General features: G+C 45.7%; 1 protein-coding gene across 1 annotated transcript; it reads right to left on the bottom strand.

The window, feature by feature from the left end:
* Positions 1-1048: 1048 nt before the first annotated feature.
* Positions 1049-23211, bottom strand: INO80C (INO80 complex subunit C). Its single transcript, XM_029222973.1, has 5 exons — positions 22898-23211; positions 8280-8390; positions 7205-7316; positions 6383-6450; positions 1049-1443 (listed from the first exon to the last, which is right to left on the bottom strand). Exons 1-5 carry the CDS (start codon positions 23051-23053, stop codon positions 1312-1314), a joined length of 579 nt encoding a protein of 192 aa, XP_029078806.1. The 5' UTR covers positions 23054-23211; the 3' UTR covers positions 1049-1311.
* Between the last annotated feature and the right edge of the window lie 218 nt (positions 23212-23429).

The raw sequence follows: 23429 nt of genomic DNA, 5'->3' as shown, positions 1-23429 counted from the left end.
GGGCCAGCAACATCAGAATCATTTGTTAGAAATGCAAATTCTCAGGCCCCACCCCCAATCTCTGGATCAGACCCTTGGGGGATGGGCCCCTGTCTGTGTTACAGCGGGGCCTCAGGTGGTTCTGTTAGCGCTGAGGCTTGAGGACCCCACACCGCAGGCTCCAGTGCTTCAGTGCTCACGGGCTTAGAGAAGGTCCTCGCTCTCCTGGCCGTCACCTCAGTCCCCTTCCGTGGGGGAGGGAGAAGCCACACCACACCGCTCCCACTCTCCCCACCAGCTGGGAAGGGGCTGAATGACACAAGGGCTGCTAGTTCCCAGCAGCTGCCACCCGCCCAGCAGGCTGGCCCCCAGCTGACTCTCGGCTTTGTTTTTCCTTTCTCTGTGCCCAGAGGGGTGCAGGAGGGGCTTTCCCTCAGAAAGCAAAGGCACCTGGGGGCCTAAGCCACCCAAAGCACAGGCAGCTCTGGCCCAGAAGCCCCAGGGTCTGGTTCCACTGTCGCCCCCCAGAGACCTGTGGGAATGGGGCTCAGGGAAGCTTGGAGTACGTCTCCTTCTCCTGGCCCATGAGCGTCTCCTCTTCTCAGAGGCAGGCCCTGTTCTGGAGCAGACAGCATCCTGTACCAGGACAGACATCCTGCTTGGAAGGGGTGACGATGGTCGTACCCCACACCTCCAAAAAGGGGCCGGGGCTGCTGGTTTAGTCAGCTCAGGCTGCTGTAAATGCCACAGACCACTCAGTGGCTTAACTAACAGATGCATCTCTCTCGGTTCTGGAGGCCGGGAAGGGAAGAGAGGCTGATTCAGAGGCCAAGGCCTAGAATGAGGACTGACCCAGTGTGACGGGGTGAGTTCCTCAGTTCTCTCTTCTCCAGCCCCAATTCTGGACCTCTTCCAAGCATTCCAATCAGGGACAAATTTGAACATGCTCAGAGAGGGAGTCCCCGGGATCGGGAATAATTCAGCCTCATTGTCAGGACTCACTGTCGAGTCTTTAAACATGTTACAAGAGTCCACAGCTTTGAAGCAAAAGTTCGAGGACTTACTTGGGTTAAATTAACAGCACAATTTTATATTTTCTTGTCAAACAACTTTACTTGGGGCAACAACTGAAGTATAATTTAATTCAACAGGAAATATCACACTTGGAGGGAAAACAAAAAAACCTCCTTAAATTAAAGCCAAACATTCTTTCCAAGGCCCAACACTGACATTTCCAGATTGACAGAATGAGTTTGTTTCCATAAAACAAAATCTTGAGTCCAAAGTCTGCCTTTGAAACAGTTTTCCACTTCATGCTCCGTTTCTCCAGGCTCAGGGAACGATGCTCGTGGCCTTCCTCAGGGCCAGATAGCCCGTGACCACGTCAGACGGCAGCCGCCGAATGTAGGAAAACTCCTCGATGGTGCTGAAGCGCAGCTTGCTCTGGGGGTCAGTGTAGCTGGCCTGGGTGAGACACAGGCACAGAGAAGGGCAGAAAGTTGTTGTCGGAGTTGAGATTTCAGATCAAGATAAAAATTATTTTTCTGTTTTACTGAAACTGAAAAATGTCTTCATCATGTCTGACTCTGTCACCAAGAATGCTAAATTGCTCAGTTTGGCAAAGACACATTAGTCTTCCCAGACCTGAGAAAGGCTTCAGGGTATGGACAGGAGGAAGGGTGAATAACCACATCAGACACCGGGACCCTCGTGGTTGGTGCCTCAGGGCTACCAGCAACAGGTCCAAACTGAATTCAGGCTGATCATCCCTCCCTGATCCCTGCCTTCAAACTCCACCTGCTTCAAACAAACGCTCCCGATCTGTCACCCAAGGCCGGGGTGGCGGGGGGCACCCCATCCCCACACCACCTACTCCCAGTGCGCTGCTCTCCTGCTTCCCCTCACCGCCCCCAGGTCACTTCCATGGCTCCCTGGGCTACCCTGCAGTGCCGGACTGGCCACCCACCCTCCTCCACTGGAAAGGGCTGCCATCCGACACCTGCAGCCAGGGGCATCTTTACAACCTGTAGCTCCAATCATGTCTTTACTCGTGAAACCTCTCAAGGGCCCAAGTCCGCAGCACAGCTCCTCAGGCCCTGCCTGGGCCCCTCCTTCCGAGCCCCTGCCTCAGCCACGTGTCCCCACCGTCCGGTTCCAACCACCCCGGCTCTAAGCGCCTCCCTCCCGTCCTGCCCATTTGCCCTTTCCTTGCCCAGTGACCACCTGCTCATCCCGAAGTCGCATCATCGGGGAAGCTTTATCTGCCCCACAGGCAGTCAGGACCCTATCCTCACGTTCACCTCAGCACCCCTATCTCCGGTGGAATGCTTACCTCTGTTGCTCTTACGTTTATCATCTGTGTGACTCTGCCTGAAGTCTAGGCTGTGAGTCTCCATGAGGCAAGAACCCTGTGGCTTGCTTATCACTGGATCCTGGCTGTACTGTCTCCTAGTGCGATGCAGAGCGCACAGTGGGCCTTCAGCTACCGTGAATGAGGGATGAGTGAATGAACAAACAAATGAATGATGGGGAGAGTCACAGAAAAGAGAACTTGTTTCCCACTGATATATCAAAAGTCTCTTTTGATCTGTTCTCCCCGGGTGCAGAGTGGAGAAAATATTCACTTACTATCTACCTCAAGGCACATGGCTCCTACAGATTTTGAAACAGAAAACATGAGGGTGAGTCATTTGGAGCTCCTTTAAAAAATTATAAAAGATGCCATTAACGTTTAGACACGTAACAGCCAATTACTCAGGTGTGGATTGTCTGCGCCAGTGCTGGTCGTCTCTGCATGGACCCAGACGCGCTGGGATCTAAGGAGGGAGGGAGGCTTGGTGAAGAAGCAACAAGCTGAAGGGAACTTAGTTATGGGTTTCTCATGCTCTAAAAACTCTTCAGTTCCATCACTGGGGCTCTCCCTAAGGTATCTGAGGTCTGTGTGTCAGGAAAATGAGATTATTCCTGAAAAGCTAAGATTAATTAAAGTTCTATATAAAACAAAACTTTGATCCTTTGGCTTAATCTAGATATTGCCTTTCTGTACCACATTTCCTTTCATGCCACTCATATAAAGGAAGGCTTAACTGGAAGAACAGCAGCAGGTCCCTTCTGAGGGCTCCTGGCCATGAGGCAGTTAGATGTACTAACTGGCAGGGGAGCTGCCCTGCAGTTCCGAGCAGGGGTGCAGGCATGTGCATCTGGCTTTGATTATCTGGCCTCCATGGATGAACCAGCCCTGGCCCGGTTCCATCTCTGTGGCTGCCTCACTCCGACCACCAAACTGTGCCAAGCCCGCCCGCCCAAGTTCAGGCCTTACTGCTAAGAAGGCTGCTGAACAAATAATGTGGAATACAGAGAACTGTTGCACCAACAAAGAGGTCAAACAAAAACTTGCACGGACCAGACCTGACCTAGTATTCTGAACAGAGGGAAGGAGGCTGGGTGACACCTCAGAGATGAACAAGTAAAGAGCTGGACTCCTGCGGTCTGCCCTCCTCTGGGCTCCGTCCCTCCAGCCTGAATGAAGCAAAGGCCCCCTGCCCAGAGGGCAGGCAGCACACGGCTTTTCATGCCTCCCTTGTTACAGGGGGACAGGCAGTATATGCTGCTCCCCCATCTCACCCAGAGCCTTGTAACAAGGGCTAAACACAGATGTGACCCTGCATCCCTTCCGGCCAGGCCCCAACACAGGGGAAATGGCCACTGGCTGGAACAGATGGGTCAGTGTAAACATGAGCCTGGCTTTATTTTATTTTTTATTTTTTTGCGGTACGCAGGCCTCTCACTGTTGTGGCCTCTCCCGCTGCGGAGCACAGGCTCCGGACGCGCAGGCTCAGCGGCCATGGCTCACGGGCCCAGCCGCTCTGCGGCATGTGGGATCCTCCCGGACCGGGGCACGAACCCGTGTCCCCTGCATCGGCAGGCGGACTCTCAACCACTGCGCTACCAGGGAAGCCCCCGGCTTTACTTTTTAATTACGTAAGTTTAATTTATACAAGTAACAGGTGAACATATTCTCCTCTAAAAAAAAGAAAACACTGCAAATAAGACTGAAGTCTCCTTTTACTACCATCTACCATCCAGAAGTCCTTTTTCTTCCCCTGAGGAAAGTGCTGCTAGGTGGGCACCCTTCCAGGCCTTGTTTATATATATACCCTCACACACACATACAAACACACCAGAGAAGTGCCCAGTATTTTTTGTGACTGTGTACTGAGTTTTACTGAAGTGGTACCATGCTACTTATCCTGCTTTGCACCACATCTTGGAAGTTTACCCATGTTGTTACCTATACGTCAAACTCACAGAATAGTATGAACCCCCCAGCCCTACCCCACTGGTTGAACTTTATGTTGTTTCCAATATTTTGCTAACACATTTTCTCATAAGCATTTCTGCATGAAGCTCCTTGGACACAATATTTCTCTAGGGAGCTGGCTGGAAGGCAAATTGCTAGGTCGTAGGCCTCTACCTTTTTGTCTCGATAGGTAGTGCCAATCGTTTTCCCGAGAATGTGTACCAATGTGGCTCCCACCTCAAGACAGCCATGTAGGAGGATGTCCATTGTCTATGTTGGTGACAAGGTATATAACCAAATGTCTTCATTTCTTTCCTACCTGATGAGTCTTTTTCCTAATTATCATTGAACATCTGCTCATTGGTCATCTGTATTTCCTCCTTGTAATTGTCTATTCATATTCTTGTGGCTGATTCTTCTACGGGATTGTCTTTCAATGATTTGGTAGAGTTCTTTGTCTATTCAGAATGTCTTAATTCTTACACACAGTGGGGCAATAGGTTAGTTATGTATAACATGACAAGTCCTTTGCCGATGGCATAAATGGGCCTGGAACAATGCTTCTCAAAATGACTTTCGTGCCTCCTAATGTGTGAAAACCACTCCACTAGCAGATGAGCTGCCTGATACGGGTGAGGATAAAGCTACATTCTAAGGGGCCACCCTCCAAGTCTGGCCATAAACCATGGCTTCTACAAGCTCAGCACAAAATGGTACAGGGAGAAATTTCCACTTTGGGCCATAACAGAATGACTTGTGCCAGATGAGCTCTCCTTCCATAAACAACTATTAAAATGGGTCAAATATATGAGGCAACTATCTTCAGGCAGTAGACAAGAGATAGCATAACACTACAATATTTTTCTCTAATGGAAGCCCCCTCAGGGGACCTTTCGAAAAAGATACATGCCCATGAATGGACGCAAAAAGAAGAACCCAACACACAAGACAGACACACACAGACACACACAGACACACACACAGACGTCACTTTATAGTGCTTCTACTCTCCCTATTTTTTAGGATCATTATATTTAAGGTCTATGTTAACAAGTCTGTAGTACTCTGAAGAGTGTGTCCTCTTTGGAGGAAAAGCTAAAACATATGACTAACTCAGAGAGGAAAACTAACATTATTTTCAAAAAAATCTTTCCCAATATCATTAACTTAGTGTGTTACAGAAGTTGGAGTCACACATTTTCATAAAAAGGTAAAGCATTTAAGTGATGTATATGAGCTTCAAAAAGTGAGGTGTCTCATTATTTCTACAGTTATGAAAAGAAGCCCATCTTCCAAATTTAATAATAATGAAAAAGGATGAAGAAAGCAAGCGGGAAATTCCACACTTCATCCATATTCTGCAAACAAGGAAACGAGGTTCTCTGGGGTCGCTGAGGTTCGGGGACTTACCCAAGTCCCACTTGTCCAAATGCACTGCTGGTTTTCAAACTGTTTTCCCTAGAAGCACCATAGGGGTCCCTGGGGTGGGGAGTGGGGGAAAGGGCAGAGGACCAGATCCACACGGGGTCACAGTGGGCAGGTGGGCTCCAGGGGATTCTGTAAAAGATTTCATTTGGAAAAGGGATTCTGATGCTTAAAAATAAATTTGAAAATCACTATCTTTACCATAGTGCCTCTTTAAAGAAGTTTAATTTTTTTTTCTTTAAAGTATTGGGTTGGCCAAAAAATTTGTTCAGGTTTGTCCATAAGATCTTATGGAAAAACCCAAACGAACTTTTTGGCCAACCCAATACAATCATCTCTAAATTGCAGGATTTTTTTTTAAACTTCAGCAATAAAAATGGGAAATTGTTGTTTCTTTCATGTTCTCTCATATAGTTAACAAGCAGAGGAAGGGAAACTAACACTCAGGTCTCCTGCTTTCGGGAGCAACCCTCGCTCCAGGCTGCCCACATGGATGCCCCAGGTTGCAGCCACTCTTAAATAACTGAGTGAATGCTTCCGCACAAACCCATTACCTGTTCAGAGTACACGGGCTCCGGCAGGACCAGTGTCAATATCCAACACTTTCTAAATAGACAGTACCGTGAAATCTCCTTTTCAGTTCAATGTTGTAAGACACAGAGATGTAATTATACTCACAAGAAGACCTGAAACATCAGAATACTTCTTAGCTGGTTTAAAGGATGGAGGAGCATCAATACTGAAGTCTGGGGAAAACAAAAAAAGAAAATAACTAAACTGGCTTTAAAACGTTCAGACCCTTTCCCTTTTTTTTTTTCTTTCCCTAAAATACTGCTTGATAATGTTCCTGAACTTTTTACTTTGCGATTCAGTACTCAGAGAATTCTCTGGGGAAATAATGCAGGATGTCATAGACCAAGTGCAGGCTCCAGATCCAGCTCTGCCCTGTCCCCAGGGACCCTCCACTCCAGCAGAACCACGGGAAAGCTCATCTGCCCACAAGCTACTTTCACTGTCTCCAGTTACATGGCCTGATGTGATGAGATGCCAAACAACCCACTAATTGGATCTGAGCATCCAGACACCAGAATGTCCACACCCAGGCAACTGACTAGTTCACTTGTCACCCGTCTGAGTCACCCCCATGAAAGACGTGTGCAGTGGGGCAAGAGATGGAAGGAAGTTCGAACCTGTACTTTCCATGGAAGTTGAGCAGAACACGTAACACAGATTTGGAAATACTGCAGCATACTACTGCTGCAGACTGAAATGTTAACAGTGACACTAAAAACCACACATCCATGACAACGCAAACACACAGGTTCAACACAGAATATAGCTATGAGGAAATATACACATAATCTCCCTATGTGGATGCCACTGTAAAATTCCCAAGCTAAAAAGTGTTTCTACATGAATGCAAACACAATAATGTGGGTTTGTTATAAGAAAGTTCCTAGTCTGACATTATAAACACATCGGAGGTTCTAGTCAGCTCACAGTTAGGATCATTCAGTTGCCATGGCAGTGCCCTTTCAGAAGCCAGAATCTGTTTCAGGTTCTTCCAGGTTCTATTCTTCTTGCCAGCCGCTGCGCCACCATGGCCAGAGTGCTCGAGGCGAAAACACGGATTGGAAGAAACAGAAATCAGTGGAGATGATCATTTCAGTACCTGACATTTATGCATATTCATAACTGTAATAAACCCCTCATTCAATCAGCAGTCAGTGTACCCTAAGGCTTTTTTAAAAAGTATTACACCGTACACTTCAATCTTACTTATAAAAAAACCACAGCTTTTGGATTGTCAAAACATATGAGTTAGTTGGTGATGGAGTAGAAACAAAAGGTTATTTTTTTTTATATGCACATAGAAAATCACATCCTTTATTGGGTCTAACTTTATGGAATTCACTCATGAATTTCCCACTACTTTAAAATAAATTTACTACAGAGTTAGATTTAAACTCATGACCACATCTCCAAATTCCTTTCTGAGGGCCAGTCTCCACCTTGTAAATTACTGGTGCTCCAGGAAAACCCAAGGAAGCCTCAATCATGGCACAGCAAGCCTTCTGGAAATTTTTTTTTCTTTGTTGTCTTATGACGATGACAAAATAAAATGGAAGGAATACAAAAATCTGTTACAACTGTTAACGCTGTATTTTCAAAGCTAATTAATGAAAAATAAACTTCAATGGTATAATCTGAATCATGTAATTTATCCTACCCCTCAAGCACTCCTCTTTTAGTTAATTATTTCAAGCCTCATCTAAATCTTATGAAGAAGGAAAGTGAGCAATCATCGTGGAAGTGACCCACTCTCAAGATGGTATCCTTTAATGAGTTCCACAAAGGACACCAAAATCCTTGGGAATTGGCACACTGGGAGGTCAACAGGAAGGGCCTTCTTCTCCTGCCCCTACCGCTCCTACAACAGCCCACGGTGGAGGAGGCGGTGACTTGGGCTGATGGAGACGGGGCACCAGTGCCGCCTGGGCTGCAGGCCCAGCAAGATCAGGGGCCGAGGTATAGTTGTTTGGGTTTTTATTTCTAAAACACCTTAGATGCTTACCACAAAGTTGGGATCCTTAAATGGCAAAGGTTTGGCAGCTTTTTCAAGAGGTCCTGTGCTAAAATCAGAGGGCACCATTTTATTCTCACTCACGCCTTCCATGCTGATACCCTTAAAACATAACAAGAATAGTACGAGGTCAGTGTCCTTTAGCTGAGCTTCCTGACTCAGCTCTCAACAAGACATAAGATGACAGCACCGGACACGCGAGGGGAGACGGTGTGCCCAGAGCCCCAGCGGGCGGCCTGCACCGGGGGAGAGCCTGGAAGCAGCACCCGCTGTGCAGAAGCCACAGCAGAGGCAGCCAGGACCCCAGCCGCCAGGCTTCCTGGCTCCCCTGAGTGCCAAGCACAGGTGTCTCACTACTACAAGATGGGTGCTATTATCCCCAGTTTACACAGAAGAAAACTGAGGCTCAGGTATACGGGTTCAAGGCCACACAGGGATTACCTCTGGATTCAAACCCAGGTGGAGGCAATTCCAAAGGCCCCACCATCTCCGTGACACCACATGGCCCCTACTCCTGCCCATCTTGTCAAATTGTGTCTTGAAACATTAAGACAAAAAAGGTCCAGTCCCTTTAAGGGTCTCATTGGCTGGAGAACCCAGGATGGAGCTGGTACGCGTAAGGGCACAAGAGGATGTGGGCATTCTAAGCACGGAGAATAAAGGGAGAGCAGGCTGGGGGCCACGGCCAGCTGGCTGCGTCAGAGAGAGCCCTGACAAGCAGGCTAATGCACTTTAAAACAAAGAACCTTTGAAGCCAAGAATCAGGAAGAAAATACAAGCCAAAGGAAGAAATCACTTCTGATCTGTAATGCCACTTCCAATCTTCCCAGACCGCAATAGACTGTTTTATAATTGATATATAATTTATATACAGTGAAATGTGCAGATCTTAAGTGTAGGTCTCATGAGTTTTGCCAAATGCTTCCACTTGTGTAATCCAGGTCCCTAACGAGGCAGAATATTTCCATCATCTCAGAAAGTTCCCTCATGCCCCTTCCTAGTCAATACCTTCCAACGTCAGGCAGCCACTGTTCTGACTTCCACCAGGTTACTTTGGCCTGTTCTAGAAATTTATATGAGCGGAATCCGACAGCATGTACTGTTTGCTGTGTTTGGCTTCTTTAGCTCAGCATAAAGTTTTTGAGGTTTGTCCATGTCGCTGCATAGACTGGTAGATTGTTTCACAGAATTCGTATACCAGTCAGCAGGGCGGTATTCCGCTGTATGGATGTACCACAATGTGTCTGTCCATTTTCTTGTTGATGAAATGTGGGTCATTTTCAGTCTTCAGCTATTATAAATAAAGCTGCTGTGAACATTCTGTACAAGTCTTTATGTGGACATGTGTCTTTACTTCTCCTGGGTAAAATACCTACTAGTGGAATGGGTTATAGGGTGAATAAACTTTATGAGAAACTGACAGATCATTTCCCTAAATGGCTGCACTCTTTGACACTCCCAGCAGCAGTGTATGAGAGTTCTGGGGGGTGGGGGAGACAGGGACCACCCACCGTGCTGCAATAGTTCCCCGAACAGTTTCTTCTCACACACCTTCTGAGACTCCTCTCCAGGGTCTCTCCTGTGGGCCTGTGCTCCCTCTCCTCTGCCCACAACCCCTCTTCTATCTGGACTGCCCCTCACCTTATCCTCCCCCTATTCACGGTCTTTCCTAACTTTTCTCCCCTCCAAGGCCTAGCTCTCTAAGAACTAAGACGCCTCCGATTTCGCATCCTTTTCCCACCATCTATAGCCACAGTTCCCTCTCTCTTTCTTTTCCTATCCTCCCCTCCCTCCCCAGTCCTTCGCCTTTATCTGGCCCTTCCTCAGCTCTGGGGTTCAGGGGAGGGCCTCAGAAGCACACATCTTGCCCTCTCCGTTTTCTACAGCACACTCAGCGACACACTTCTAAATGTAAACTTGACGTAACTCCCCTATTTACAGCTCATCAGTGCTTCCCACCGCCCTGGGAATTAGGCACAAGTCTGGCCCCCTGGCCTCCTCTCCAGCCTCCCCTCTTGCTCCCCCTCCCTCCTGTATTTTGTATTTTCTGGTCCAGAATCCATGGAGTCATTTTCTGTAAGCATAGTTTCCATTTTTTCCATTTTTATTTATGCTCCACTAAAATTTCCATTGGGATTAGTCCATGTCAGTTTTACTTTTGCAACAAAGATTAGATTTAGCATTTTGTACATAACCAACTTTTTATTGCCCTTGGGATTTTTCCTTCATGGTCATAGTATTTCTGCACATACATGTGTCCTGGGAGACCCAATATGATGAGGAAGATTTGATTTTTCCCATCACATTTAATCAGTAACCAACGTTAGCTTGAGTAGTTCTGGCCAGTTGTCAATGTTATTTAGTGTTGACTATTTGTAAGAGTAATATCATAAATTGGATACATGACTCATAGTATTTAAGTCTTGGTTAGTCACTGAAATAACAACAGCTTTGTGAAACAGGCAGGGAACAACAGACCAGAAGAAGGAGAGACAAAGGAGAGAGGTGAGCAGATGAGGGAAGGGACAGATTCCAAGGGTGAGAAGGCACAGGGGGTCAGAACAACCTGCTTCACCATCTGGCCCAGGCTTCCGTGCCCTGCATCTAACCCAGTGCCTGGCACAGAGTAAGCCCCAAATAATCACTGACTGATTAACTGATTGGAGTTAAGGAATAAGACAACGCAGCGTCACTCCATGCCAGCATCAGTATTTGAGATGTGTATGCTCTGGAGTTCACTGTAAGGAATCGTCTCTGGATGGGATGCAGTGGCCAAACCCAAAGAAACACAGGAAGGATAATTCAGAAATGACTGGGCTTGGTTACCTATAGGGCACAAGGGAACACGGTGCGAGGAAGGGGAGATGGGAAAAGATGAGAGAGGAGTAAACTTCTCCAAGTATAGTTATTTGTAAAGTTTTGACCTTTTGAACCATGTTAAAGTTTCACATACAAACAAACAAATAAATAAAACCAACCAGCAAGGATCGGGCAGCAGATAGAGAAAATGGAATACAAACAAAAACCAATTTAACCGAGGTTTGAATGAATAACTCAACCACACTGAAGGGGAGGAAGGGAGAAATAACGTTAGTGATGTGAACATAGTATTCTTACCATATAACCTAAGGTTAGAGGCAAAAAGAACCAGGAACAATTGGTAGGTTTGTTTCTCACAAGGGTACCGGTTAATAATTCTGAAACTACACATCTTCTAAGATGAGGCAAATAAGGAATGAGGGGCGGCTAGAATGAACCTTGTGCTATTGAATGGAAATCACAGGTTAGCAATAGGAATCCATGGTTTCTAACATATATACAGACAGATAAACACAGAAATGGATACAGAGGCGTTAAGTGATCCAGGCTCAGTGTTTCCTGAAACTCATATCCAATGGCACTGGAAAGTCCAGATATCACCTACTGTTATGAAAACATAAAAAAACAATAACAGAAGACTGGGAACTTCAGAAAGAAAAGGGGAACAATGGAATGAGTGAAAAAAACTGGGGTAAATATAATAGACTATCATTAGCCTCATGAGTTTCTTAAATTCTATATGATGTCAAAGCACGGGGGGTGCTTCACACACACACACACATTTCCTAGCTCTTCCATGGAGATGGCTGGGAACAATAAACAATAGGGACACCAGGTATAGATCCTGGTTTCTAAATATTGTTCTCCAAGAACTAGTAAGCTTTGAAGAAATGGCTGATTCCAGGGCTGGGGCAGGAAAGTACAAGATGAGCCTTGTGGCACCAGCAAGTAAGAAAACGCTTGTATCAGTTTGCTAGAGCTGCCTAACAAAATACCACAGACTGGGTGGTTTAAATAACAGAAACTTATTTTCTTACAGTTCTGGAGACTAGAAGTTCAAGATCAAGGTGTCAGCAGGGTTGGGTTTTCCAGAGACCTGTCTCTCTCTCTCTTTTTTTAAAATTGTTTTTTAAAATTTTATTTTATTGAAGTATAGTTGATTTACAATGTTGTATTAATTTCTGCAGTACAGCAAAGTGACTCAATTATACATATATATACATTCTTTTTCATATTCTTTCCACTACAGTTTATCACAGGATATTGAGTATAGTTCTCTGTGCTATACAGTAGGACCTTGTTGTTTATCCATTCTATATATAATAGTTTGCACCTGCTAACCCCAAACTCCCAACCCATCCTCCCCCCACCCCGTCCCCTGACAACCACAAGTCTGTTCTATCTATCTCTTTGGCTGAGATCTATCTCTTTGGCTTGTGGATGGCCATCTTCTCACTGTGTCCTCACATGGTCTTTTCTCTGTATACACGCCCTCCCCACCCCATCCCTTTCCCTCTTCTTATAAGGACACCAGTCATACTGAATTAGGGCTCCACCCTTATGACCTCATTTAACCTTAATTACCTCCTTAACGGCATTATTTCTAAATACAGTAATATTCTGAGGCATGCTGGGGGTTAGGACTTTAACATATGAACCTTGAAGGGACACAGTTCAAGTCCATTACAGCACTCGAAAAGTGATGGGCGTAAATTAAAGGACATAGGAGTCAGTTTGAAGAGGTTCCCACTGGCCAAATCTGGACAATTTGCTCAACATCATGAGTCAGTAGGGAAATAGAAATCAAAACCACAATGAGATATCACTTCACACCCACTAGGATGGCTACACTTAAGGACATAATAATGTGTTGGTGAGGATGTGGAGAAACTAGAACCCTCATACATTGCTTGTGAGAATGTAAAAGGGTGCAATCACTTTGAAAAACAGTCTCCTGGCACTATTTACGATAGCCAGGGCATGGAAGCAACCTAAGTGTCCATCGAGAGATGAATGGATAAAGAAGATGTGGCACATAGATACAATGGAATATTACTCAGCCATAAAAAGATATGAAATTGAGCTATTTGTAGTGAGGTGGATGGACCTAGAGTCTGTCATACAGAGTGAAGTAAGTCAGAAAGAAAAACAGAAACTGTGTGCTAACACATATATATGGAATCTAAAAAAAATTGGTTCTGATGAAACTAGGGGCAGGACAGAAATAAAGACACAGATGTAGAGAATGGACTTGAGGACACGGGGTGGGGGAGCAGGCGGGTAGAGGGTAAGCTGGGATGAAGTGAGAGAGTGGCATGGACATATATACACTACCAAATGTAAAATAGATAGCTAGTGGGAAGCAGCCACATAGCACAGGGAGATCAGCTCGGTGCTTTGTGACCACCTAGAGGGGTGGGATAGGGAAGGTGGGAGGGAGACGCAAGAGGGAGGGAATATGGGGATATATGTATACGTATAGCTGATTCACTTTGTTATAAAGCAGAAACTAACACAACATTGTAGAGCAATTATACTCCAATAAAGATGTAATAAAAAAAAACAACAGTCTGCTGGGTCCTCAAAATGTTAAACATAGAATTATCATATGACCCCCAAATTCAACTCCTAGGTATATACCCAAGAGAATTGAAAACATATGTCTATGCAAAAATACATATATAAATAGTCATAGAAGCGTTATTCATGATAGCTCAAAAGCATAAACAACCTAAATGTCCATCAACTAATGAATGCATAAACAAACTGTGGCTTATCCATACAATGGAGTATTATTCAACTGTAAGAAGGAATGAAGTACCGATACATGCTACAACATGGATAAACCTTGAATATATTATGCTAACTGAAAGAAGCCAGACACAAAAAGCCACATATTGTATGATTCCACTTATCTGAGGTACCTAAAGTAGTCAAATTCATAGAGGTAGAAAGTAGATGAGGGGTTTATCAGGAGCTGGCAGGACAGGGGAATGGGGAGTGACTGGTAATGGGGAGGGGGTTGCTTTGGGCGGTCATGGAAATATTCGACAATAAGATAGTAGTGATGGTAGCACAACTCAGTAAATTTACTATAAACCACTGAACTGTACATTCTAAAGGCGTGAATTTTACGGTATACAAATTATATCTCAATAAAGCTGTTACAAATAAACAAATAAATGTATGAAAGACTGAATGAAGAAGGCTAGTAATGGATTGTGACCCAGAGAACAAAATGAGAATGGACGAATACAAACACGGATCGTAAGAATGCAAAGGAAATGGGAGAGAAGAGAAAGCTCTTGCTCACAGCAGGATTCTAATAACTGTAGAAGGAAAGAAGGAATTAGAAAATCACCTTTTGGCAACCAGCACTATAATAACTGTTGCAGGCAGGAACCATCAACAGACACGAAAAGTGGTTGGCAAAAGTGTGAAGAGAAACAGGATATACACAGTCTCAAGACACTGATACTTTAATACAAACAGGAACATAATAACCTCATAGTGGAGAAAACTGGCAGACACTAACTTACTAAGTGCTCACAGACACATCACCCGCAACGGGGTGGATCGACATCAAGTTCCACGACATGAAGCGCGGAGAAGGGAACAGCATCCTTCTCTACTCCTGCCAAAATGTATCACCCAAATCTAATCACGAGGAAATATCAGACAAGCCCAAACTGAGGAAGAGTCTATGAAACAGTGAGCGGTGCTCTTCAGAAGTGTCATGGTCATGAAAGATAAAGACTGTTCCACATGACAGGAGGCTAAAAAGACATGACAACTAAGTGCAAAGTGTGAGCCTAGGCTGGATCCTGGACCAGACAAAGGACGAGAATAAGGTCTGTATATGAGGTATCAGTGCCGCTTCAACGTTCATTCCCTAAATTTGACCACTGTACTGCTGTTATATATGTATGAGAATGCCTTTGGTTTTAGGAAATCCACACTAAAATATTTAGAGGATTAAAAAAATACAGTGGCCATGTGAGACCCTCCCCCGCACACAGCCAGCTGCCAACCTAACAGCGAATGAGCCACGGGCCCTGGGGAGGAAGCAATGGCTGGCATGCAGATGGAGAAGAGTGACAGGGACCTGCTCTGTCAAGAGGTGGTGGCGGGCTTCCCTGGTGGCGCAGTGGTTGAGAGTCCGCCTGCCGATGCAGGGGACACGGGTTCGTGCCCCGGTCCGGGAAGATCCCACATGCCGCGGAGCGGCTGGGCCCGTGAACCACGGCCGCTGAGCCTGTGCGCCCGGAGCCTGTGCTCCGCAACGGGAGAGGCCACAGCAGTGAGAGGCCCGCGTACAGCAAAAAAAAAAAAAAAAGAGGTGGTGGCACCTGCCAGTGTCAGAAGAAGCATAGGGGCTATTTTCCCCAGGAATCCAATAATTCACAAGGGCACAGCAAGACACCAGCGAGGAGCAGTCCGGTGGGTGGGGGCTGCCAGGAGGCTGGGCCTACAGGGCAGCCTAAGTTAAGGGAGAGAGGGAAAATCAACACTGCTAACTATGCAGTGAGCATCACGTCAGAGCAGAAAAGCCAAGCCAGCCAGGGCCAACTCAGGAAAAACAGGTGGAATGTGAAAAAGGTTTCCCAGGGCCAGATCCGCTGTAAGTTTCAACTTCATTTGAGATTTTCATAAAGAAAATGACTGCTTACATAATGTTGTTTCCATCTGGGAGAAAATAAACAAACGGAACTGTTCAGAAGCAAAGAGGAGATACTAGAGGGAAATGAAGAACCAGGCCCCAAGGCCTCCTATGGTGATTCCAGAACTACCCGTGGAACACGCCCAGGTTGCAGGCCGCCATCCTCAGCAGGGACCTTGGCTTTTTCTCGTGGGCCAGAACAGCCTGCGTTCCTCCCTCTCTCCGTCTGCTTCTTCCCTGACTCCTAGTGGGGGGCTCAAAGGCGCCGGGTGCACAGTGAAATCCCGGGAGGGAACAAGGGCATCCTTTGAGGTCGGCTGTTTGCTCCCAGGTCCCGGGAGACCCAGGGGGATGCAACAGGAACACCTTGCTGGACTTGGGCAGGGGTGCGGCCCCAGAGGCGGCGGAGGAAAGCAGGTGCCTTGCAGCCCACATGGGTTGGCAGGTCTGGGCGCCCGCCCCCGGGAGAGGACATGCCAGCGGACAGAGGACAGAGGACGGGAGGCAATGGGAAGAGAGGGTCAGGGGTCTGCATCAGCCGCTCCAGCAGCAAGAAGCGGGTGAGGGTGATGCGCTCAAGCGCTGACTTCCACAACCGAACCCTCCTGTTCGTCTGGCCACCCCATCCTTATCTCCTCCCTCATCAGCAGGCCAAACCCCGCTGAGGAGTCACGCTGAGGATGGGACAGGAAAGGACGCCATCCTGACACCAACTAGGCCACGTCAATCTGGGGCCGCTTGCTGCCTCTGCAACAGTGAAGGCTTGCTTCCCTCTCTGACCAGATGCAAAAGAACACCCGACTCTGGGCCCTGAGTGGGGTTTTCTGCTTTTCTTTCCTCTTTAAACCCACCCTCCATGGTACTGCGCCCTCGTTCTTCCCCTCCCCTGGGCTTCAGCCAAGCTGGACGCCCGGGTCTGTTAGTGATGGGATGAGAGGGAGAGACGTACTGTCAAGGGGAGGTTCAAGTCTGTGAGGCTGGGCTGCAGTGAAGTACAATCTGAAATGATGTATAGTTTCCATGTTACTAAACCATTATTCACACTAAGAGACTTTAGGAGCTGAACTGTCCCGCCCCAAGACACAAAAGCCCTGAGATCAGAGGAAAGGAATGACGCCCGGCCCTAAGGGCTGTCCCCTCTTTGCAGCACGAAGAGAGCTGATTAAGCCCCAAGGAAGAGGAACCCGGCCCGCCATCAAAGGACTGCTCCAGAGTCAGCAAGGCCTCAGCTCGCCCGACCAGAGCCCAAATGCACCACTTCGTGTCTCCTTGGCAGCCTGCAGGGCCCTGACTCAGGCTGAAAGGGGGCCTTCTGTCTGTGGTTACACAGAAGGGAGACAAATGTCTTCTGTCTTATCATTCATGAGTCCAATGCCCAGTTACATCTATCTAATAGTAGTCTAGATTCAAATACCTGACCCTAGTCTAAAACTGCAGGGTTACTTACTGTAGGGTTACTTGAAACACCAAAAAAGTGAGATGCAACCTAACATTCGATCAAGTCAATTAAAAGCACTTAATTCCTTGAGAAGACTATCAACATAGAGAAAGGGTCAAGAAACAGTGCTAAGTGGGACTTCCCTGGCGGTCCAGTGGTTAAGACTCTGCACTTCCAGGGTAGGGGGCGCAGGTTCGATCCCTGGTTGTGGAACTAAGATCCCACATCCCATATGTTGTGTGGTGCAACCAAAAACAAACAAACAAACAAAAAGAAAACAGTGCTAAGTGAAAAGCAGGGCATGCAATGTTATACACCAAATACAGTTTCTGAAAAACTATATCAACACATAGAAAACACAAATTATAATAATTGTGGGGGAAGAAGACTGGCTGACGTTTTGTGTCCACTTTAAAAATAGAAAAAAGAAAATTAACATTATCATGATTTTTTTAAAAGGTGGGGTAGAATGATTATTTTTTAGATGAATACATCCAATCAGTCCAGTGTTCTCTGGATGCCTCCAATTACAGAAGATTGTACCATCACCTGCGCTCTGCACTAACCTTCGAAAGAAGCACCTGCTGCCTCTCAACTTATTTAGACGCTTTGCTAACTGCTTCACCATCACAATCAGCCTGTTAGGTAACACTCAGTCTGTAGGTCAATTAGGTGTCTCTGTAGATTTTATTAACTTGAATAGGCGCTTGCAAAGTCTAAAATGCCCTGTATTGAGCTAATAAAATTCCCCCCCAAAGCTTTTCTCTGCACCTTGGATTTGGTTACATTAGAGATCCAATTACATCTTCTAAGGTAGAGACTGGTAAGAGTGATATTAAGAGAGGCAGTCAAGAAAAAAAAAAAGGTGGACTCTGGACGGTCTGTCTGGGTCCCAATACTGACCCTACGAACTTGTTAGCTGTGTGACCATGGAAAAGTGACTTAACCTCTCTATGCTCCTGTCTTTTTACCTGCAGAATAACAATTCACAGAGAATTAAATGAGATAGTACTTAGAAGGTGCCTAGAACAACATTTGGTACACACTAAATGCCCAATAAATATTATTGTTATTTATCATGACTGCTGTCAAATGCCCAATAAATATTATTGTTATTTATCATGACTGCTGTCACTTTAGCACAGCACAGTGTATCTGTTCTCCAGCCCAAGTTAACGCTAATCATTTTCAAAATATCGTGACCAGAATGGATGGGAGATGGCACTTTCCAGATTATGATGTAATTAATCAATAACTATATTACTTATACTGAAAATACAAGTCCAAACACAGAATTGTAATTCTGTGACAATGTGTACAACTTAGCAAGCATAAACACCAATAATTTCTGTTGAACTAAAGATTCATCTTGATGGAATAATAAAACAATATTGTTTTAGTCCTACTAAACTATTTAATACCATTTTCTAGGGCTGACATAAAGGAGACGTCTATAAATGCTTTGCTCAGAATACTTTTAGATCAAAAATATTCCCTTCAACCCCTGAGGACTTCCAAGCAGAAAGCCCTCTAAATTTCATCTAGTCACTCAATTTTACTTTAGAAATGGCATGCACATTCTGGAAAGTAAAACCCACCTTAAGAATCCATCGAGTTATTTTCACCAATTTCAAAAAGCACTCTAATGTCTATGTAAATGTCCTTTATAAATTTTTAAACCCCATGAAAGTTTTACAGACACTGCTTTTTTGTAAGACACAAAATAGCGGAAACTACTGAAATTTCGATACTGAAAGATCTCTAAAGTCCCTTTTAACTCAAGAACTACAATCATTTATATTAAAAAACCCACTCATTTCTCACTGATGAAACCTTGAGCAATCTCATACATGTACACGGCGCCGACTCTGGAAGGCCTTCCCCATCCAAACCCACCACCCCTCAAAGGCCACCTCTAGTCCCGCTTCTCCCTCCCCACCTCTCCTTCTCTGATGACCATCACCTACGCTGAATCCACATCTTCCTGTGTCCCACCACTAAGGCACCAATACCAGAGAAGACCTATAATTGGCTTTGGGACATGGTTAGAAATGACGAGATTTTCCTAACTGTTTCAGATATGTGATAGGTAGAATTCACAGGTGGCCCTTAAGATTCCTGGCCTCTGGTGTATACACCCCTTCTCCCCATTTTTAAGCAAATGCACCACTAATGTACATACCACTGTGAAGGGATCTGAGATATATTTAAGGGATTTGCAATATATATCTTATATTTGACATATAATTAAGGTATCAAGTCAGCTGATCTTAACAAGAGACTATCCTGGTGGGCCTGCCCTAATCACACAAGCTCTCTAAAGAGTCAGAGACAAGAGAAGTCAGAGACATTTGAGGTGTGAGAGAGATTAGACACAAAAGAGATTCTCCATAGCTGGCTTCACAGATAAAGAAGACGTGGTACATATATACAATGGAATATTACTCAGCCATAAAAAGGAACGAGATTGGGTCATTTTGTAGCGACGTGGATGGACCCAGAGTCTGTCATACGGAGTGAAGTAAGTCAGAAAGAGAAAAACAAATATCGTATATTAAGGCATATATGTGGAACCTAGAAAAAGGGTACAGAGGAGCCTATTTGTGGGGCAGGAATAGAGATGCAGACGTAGAGAATGGAAGTGTGGACAGGGGGTGGGGGGAAGGGGGGTGGGATGAGTTGGGAGATTGGGATTGACATATATACACTACCATGTGTAAAACGGATAGCTAGTGGGAACCTACTGCATAGCTCAGGGAGCTCAGCCGGGGCTCTGTGGTGACGTAGATGGGTGGGAAGGGGAGAGGGTGGGAGGGAGGTCCAAGAGGGAGAGGATATATGTATACACATAGCTGATTCACTTCATTGTACAGCAGAAACTAACACAACATTGTAAAGCAACTATACCCCAATAATAATGAATACATAAATAAATAAAGATGGAGGAGGCCATGTGGCTAGGAATGTGGACAGTGACAAATCGACAGCAAGGAGACAGGGACCTCAGCCCTACCACTGCAAAGAACTGAATTCTGCCAACAACCTGAGTGAGCCTCAAAAAAAGATTTTCCCCCAGAGCATCCAGGCAACAAACTAGCCCGGCCAACTCTTTGATTTCAGCTTGGTGACACCCTGAGCAGGGAACAAAACCACTCTTGTTGTGCCAGGACTTCTGACCTACAGAACCAGGAACTCATAGGTGTTACTTAAGCTACTAAATTTGTGGTCATTTGTTACGACAGCAATAGAAAACTAATACAATATGTGTAGGTCATTCTCTCCTCCTGGAAGGATTTTGGGATGTCAGGGACAAGCTATAATCCCTTGAAATGTCTTAAGCATACTGCTGGAGACATAACAGAAATAAATTCTTGCTGACTGAGCTCAACTGAAACGGGACAGAAAGGCTGAGGAGGGAACACAGATAAGGGTCAATTCAGGAAGACTCCAGACAGCCCTCAGGGCAGCATTGCGCAAATGCCTGCATTTGCTGTGGACAAGGGAACTAGGATGGAATGTTATGTTAGAGCAGGAAAAAAAAAAAAAAAACAGCTAAAACTCCTTTCTGGAGATAGAAGTCAAGTTTTTTTCCTTCTTCATGAGATGCTGAGGGTGGCAGTCAGGTAACTGTATACCTCATTAGTTAAATGCCAGCTGGGAAGAGGAGAACAAAGAAAAGAATTCACCTTTCCAGGGAATGCCCTTCTCTTTCTAGCCTGAGGACTCGCTGAGGCTGATGAGATGGAGAAGACCCACAGGGAGTACCTAGGCAGCCCATCCCCTCACTGAGAGCTCTAAGGCCACCAGAGTTGTGATTTCCACCAAGCTGGGTTACTGGGAATTCCCAGCATCCTGAAGGCATTCGTCCACCCTCTGAAGCCTGCTGTGGAGGAGCTGATGATCAATGCTACCTTTAGGGTCAAAACAATCATTCCTCCCAATGTGTACTGACTACATTCCTTGGTCTCAGCACAGCTGGATATCAACATGCACCGTGCACATACTGGGAGAAAGTACTCGCAATGCATATATCTGGCAAAGGACTCCAACCAATAATATATAAAGAACTCCTATACATTAACAATTAAAAAAAACCCAAAAAACAACAACACAATGAGAAAAAAATCAGGCACTTCACAGAAGATATCGGAATGGTCAAAAGCAAATTAAATAGTGATGACATCATTAGTAATCTGAGACACAAAAACTAAAACAAAGAAATACCATGACACAACCATCAGAATGGCTAAAATGAAAGACTTGATGCCAAGTATTGTTGAGGATGTAGAGCAACTGGAACTCTCATACCCTGCTGCTGAGAATGCACAACAGTGCGACTACTTTGGGAAATACTGTTTAACAATTTCTAAGTTCAATGTGTGTCTACCTCATGATCCAGCAATTCCACTACTATCCATTTACCCAAGAGAAATGAAAGCATGTATCTACCCAGATTTTTGGGAATGTTCAGAACAGCTTATGCATAAGAGCAAAAACTGTAAACAACTCAAATGTCCATCAGTTGTGGTATATTTACACAATATACTCTATGTACTGATACAGGTAATAACATTAATGAATAACTCTCACAAACATTTTTTCACAGAGAAATCCAAGCAGGCACAAGAGAATATGCTCTGTATGATTCCATTTATATTCTGCTCAAAAACGCAAAGTCAATCTATGGTGAGAGATGTCAGAGTACTGGTTACCTCTGGCAGGGAGGGAAGAGAGTACTAACTGGAAAGGGTCACCAGGGAATATTCTGGGGCTCTTGGAAATGCTCTCTATCTTAATCTGGATAGTGGCCACATCGGTGGATACATATGTAAAGTCATTGATCAGTACTCTTAAGATTTGGGCATTGTACTGTATGCAAATCATACATCAATAAAGTATTTTAAAAGGAAAAAAATGCACTACCAATTATCGACGGAGGAAGCCATAGACAGTTAATATCTCTAGAATGTCGTTCTGGGTTTAGGATGCCACGCCATGTGTTGGAGAGCACAAAATAACACACTCCATCTTTGCTTTCTCATTGCTTTAAATAAAATGAAGCAATTGCAGAGCCCCGATCGCCCAGATGCTGTGAAGTCTGTGCCAGGCGCTGTGCTCAGAGCTTAGGACCATGATCTCATTGAATCCTCATTAACAACCGCATGAGGTAAGACCAAATCCACTTTGGGACAGGGAAACTGAGGGTCAAAAAAGCACTTTTCTGAGGATGAGGGAAATCATCTGTATCAATACATCTTTGTGTTCCTCCACACCGTTCATTAGGGCGCTCTGCACCTCACAGGCACTCGGTAAATGTCTGCAGAATGGACGAAGGTGAGACGGGAGAACTTCTGGTTGACTGAAACTCACATAAAGAAAAGTCCCGAGCCTCGCTCTAACCGCGACCCCGACGGGAAGGGGCGTCCCTACTAGTAAGGCAATAACAACCTCCCCACCTCCCCAGTTCTCCTCATGGACAATGCAACGCGGGTCATTCTTTAACCAAACTCCACGTATGCAAACTAAGGGGAAAAAATGTTTCATTTGCACCAGACACCTGCGTTTACCCAAGAGGTACGACTGCAGGGCCCCGCCCACGCGAGGCGCCCCGCCTCCCAGTGCCCCGCCCCGCAGCCCGGCGCACGCGCTCTCCACCCCGGCAACGCGCAGATTAGGGGAGTGACAGCGTACCTGCGCAAAGCCAGAGGTGGACACCTTTTTCTTCTTACTGGCGGTATAGCCCCCGGCGCTGCTGCCGTTGTGGAAAGGACTGGCCGGCCTCTTCTTGCTGTTCCGGGCTATCCCCGGAGTGGAAGTGGTGGCCACAATTGGAATTTGAGCCGCCATTCCTACCCCGAGTCTTCCTCCTACCCCCTCCCCACTTGGTCCCAGTGCAGGCCCTGGAACTTCCGGCCCGCCGTTACTTCCGTCTTAATGCTTTTGAAAACCCGGCCTGGACTCCGAAAGCTTTCGTTGACTTCTCTCGGCTAAATGTAAAAGGCGGAGCTCGGAGCTGTCTCTTCCTTCCGGGCGGGAGGGCGTCTGGCGGGCGGAGTGCTGCTGTTCACGAGCTCGGACCCGGGCACGTGCTTGGACGTCCCCAGGGATTGAGGATTAGAACATCCCGTGATCTTTTTAAAACAACTGGATTTTTAAAAAGTTAATCACCACGTTGTCTCTTCTCACGTTAAGTCAGAAGATTGATCGCTTTTGATGTCTCTAA

The sequence above is a fragment of the Monodon monoceros genome, unplaced genomic scaffold (assembly GCF_005190385.1).
Source record: "Monodon monoceros isolate NGI ecotype Baffin Bay Population unplaced genomic scaffold, NGI_Narwhal_1 Super_Scaffold_1, whole genome shotgun sequence".
NCBI classification, from domain to species: domain Eukaryota; kingdom Metazoa; phylum Chordata; class Mammalia; order Artiodactyla; family Monodontidae; genus Monodon; species Monodon monoceros.
The sequence above is the reverse complement of the archived record's forward strand: the minus strand, read 5'-3'. Positions and strand labels throughout refer to the sequence as shown.

What these genes read in the sequence shown, in the direction of transcription:
- INO80C (XM_029222973.1), bottom strand. Translation starts at nt 23,053, where the DNA reads ATGGCGGCTCAAATTCCAATTGTGGCCACCACTTCCACTCCGGGGATA. An exon ending in CCACCTCTGGCTTTGCGCAG is followed by an intron (nt 8,391 to 22,897) that starts GTACGCTGTCAC and finishes TTATGTTTTAAG; the next exon opens with GGTATCAGCATGGAAGGCGT. An exon ending in GCAACTGAATGATCCTAACT is followed by an intron (nt 6,451 to 7,204) that starts GTGAGCTGACTA and finishes TGTTTTCCCCAG; the next exon opens with ACTTCAGTATTGATGCTCCT.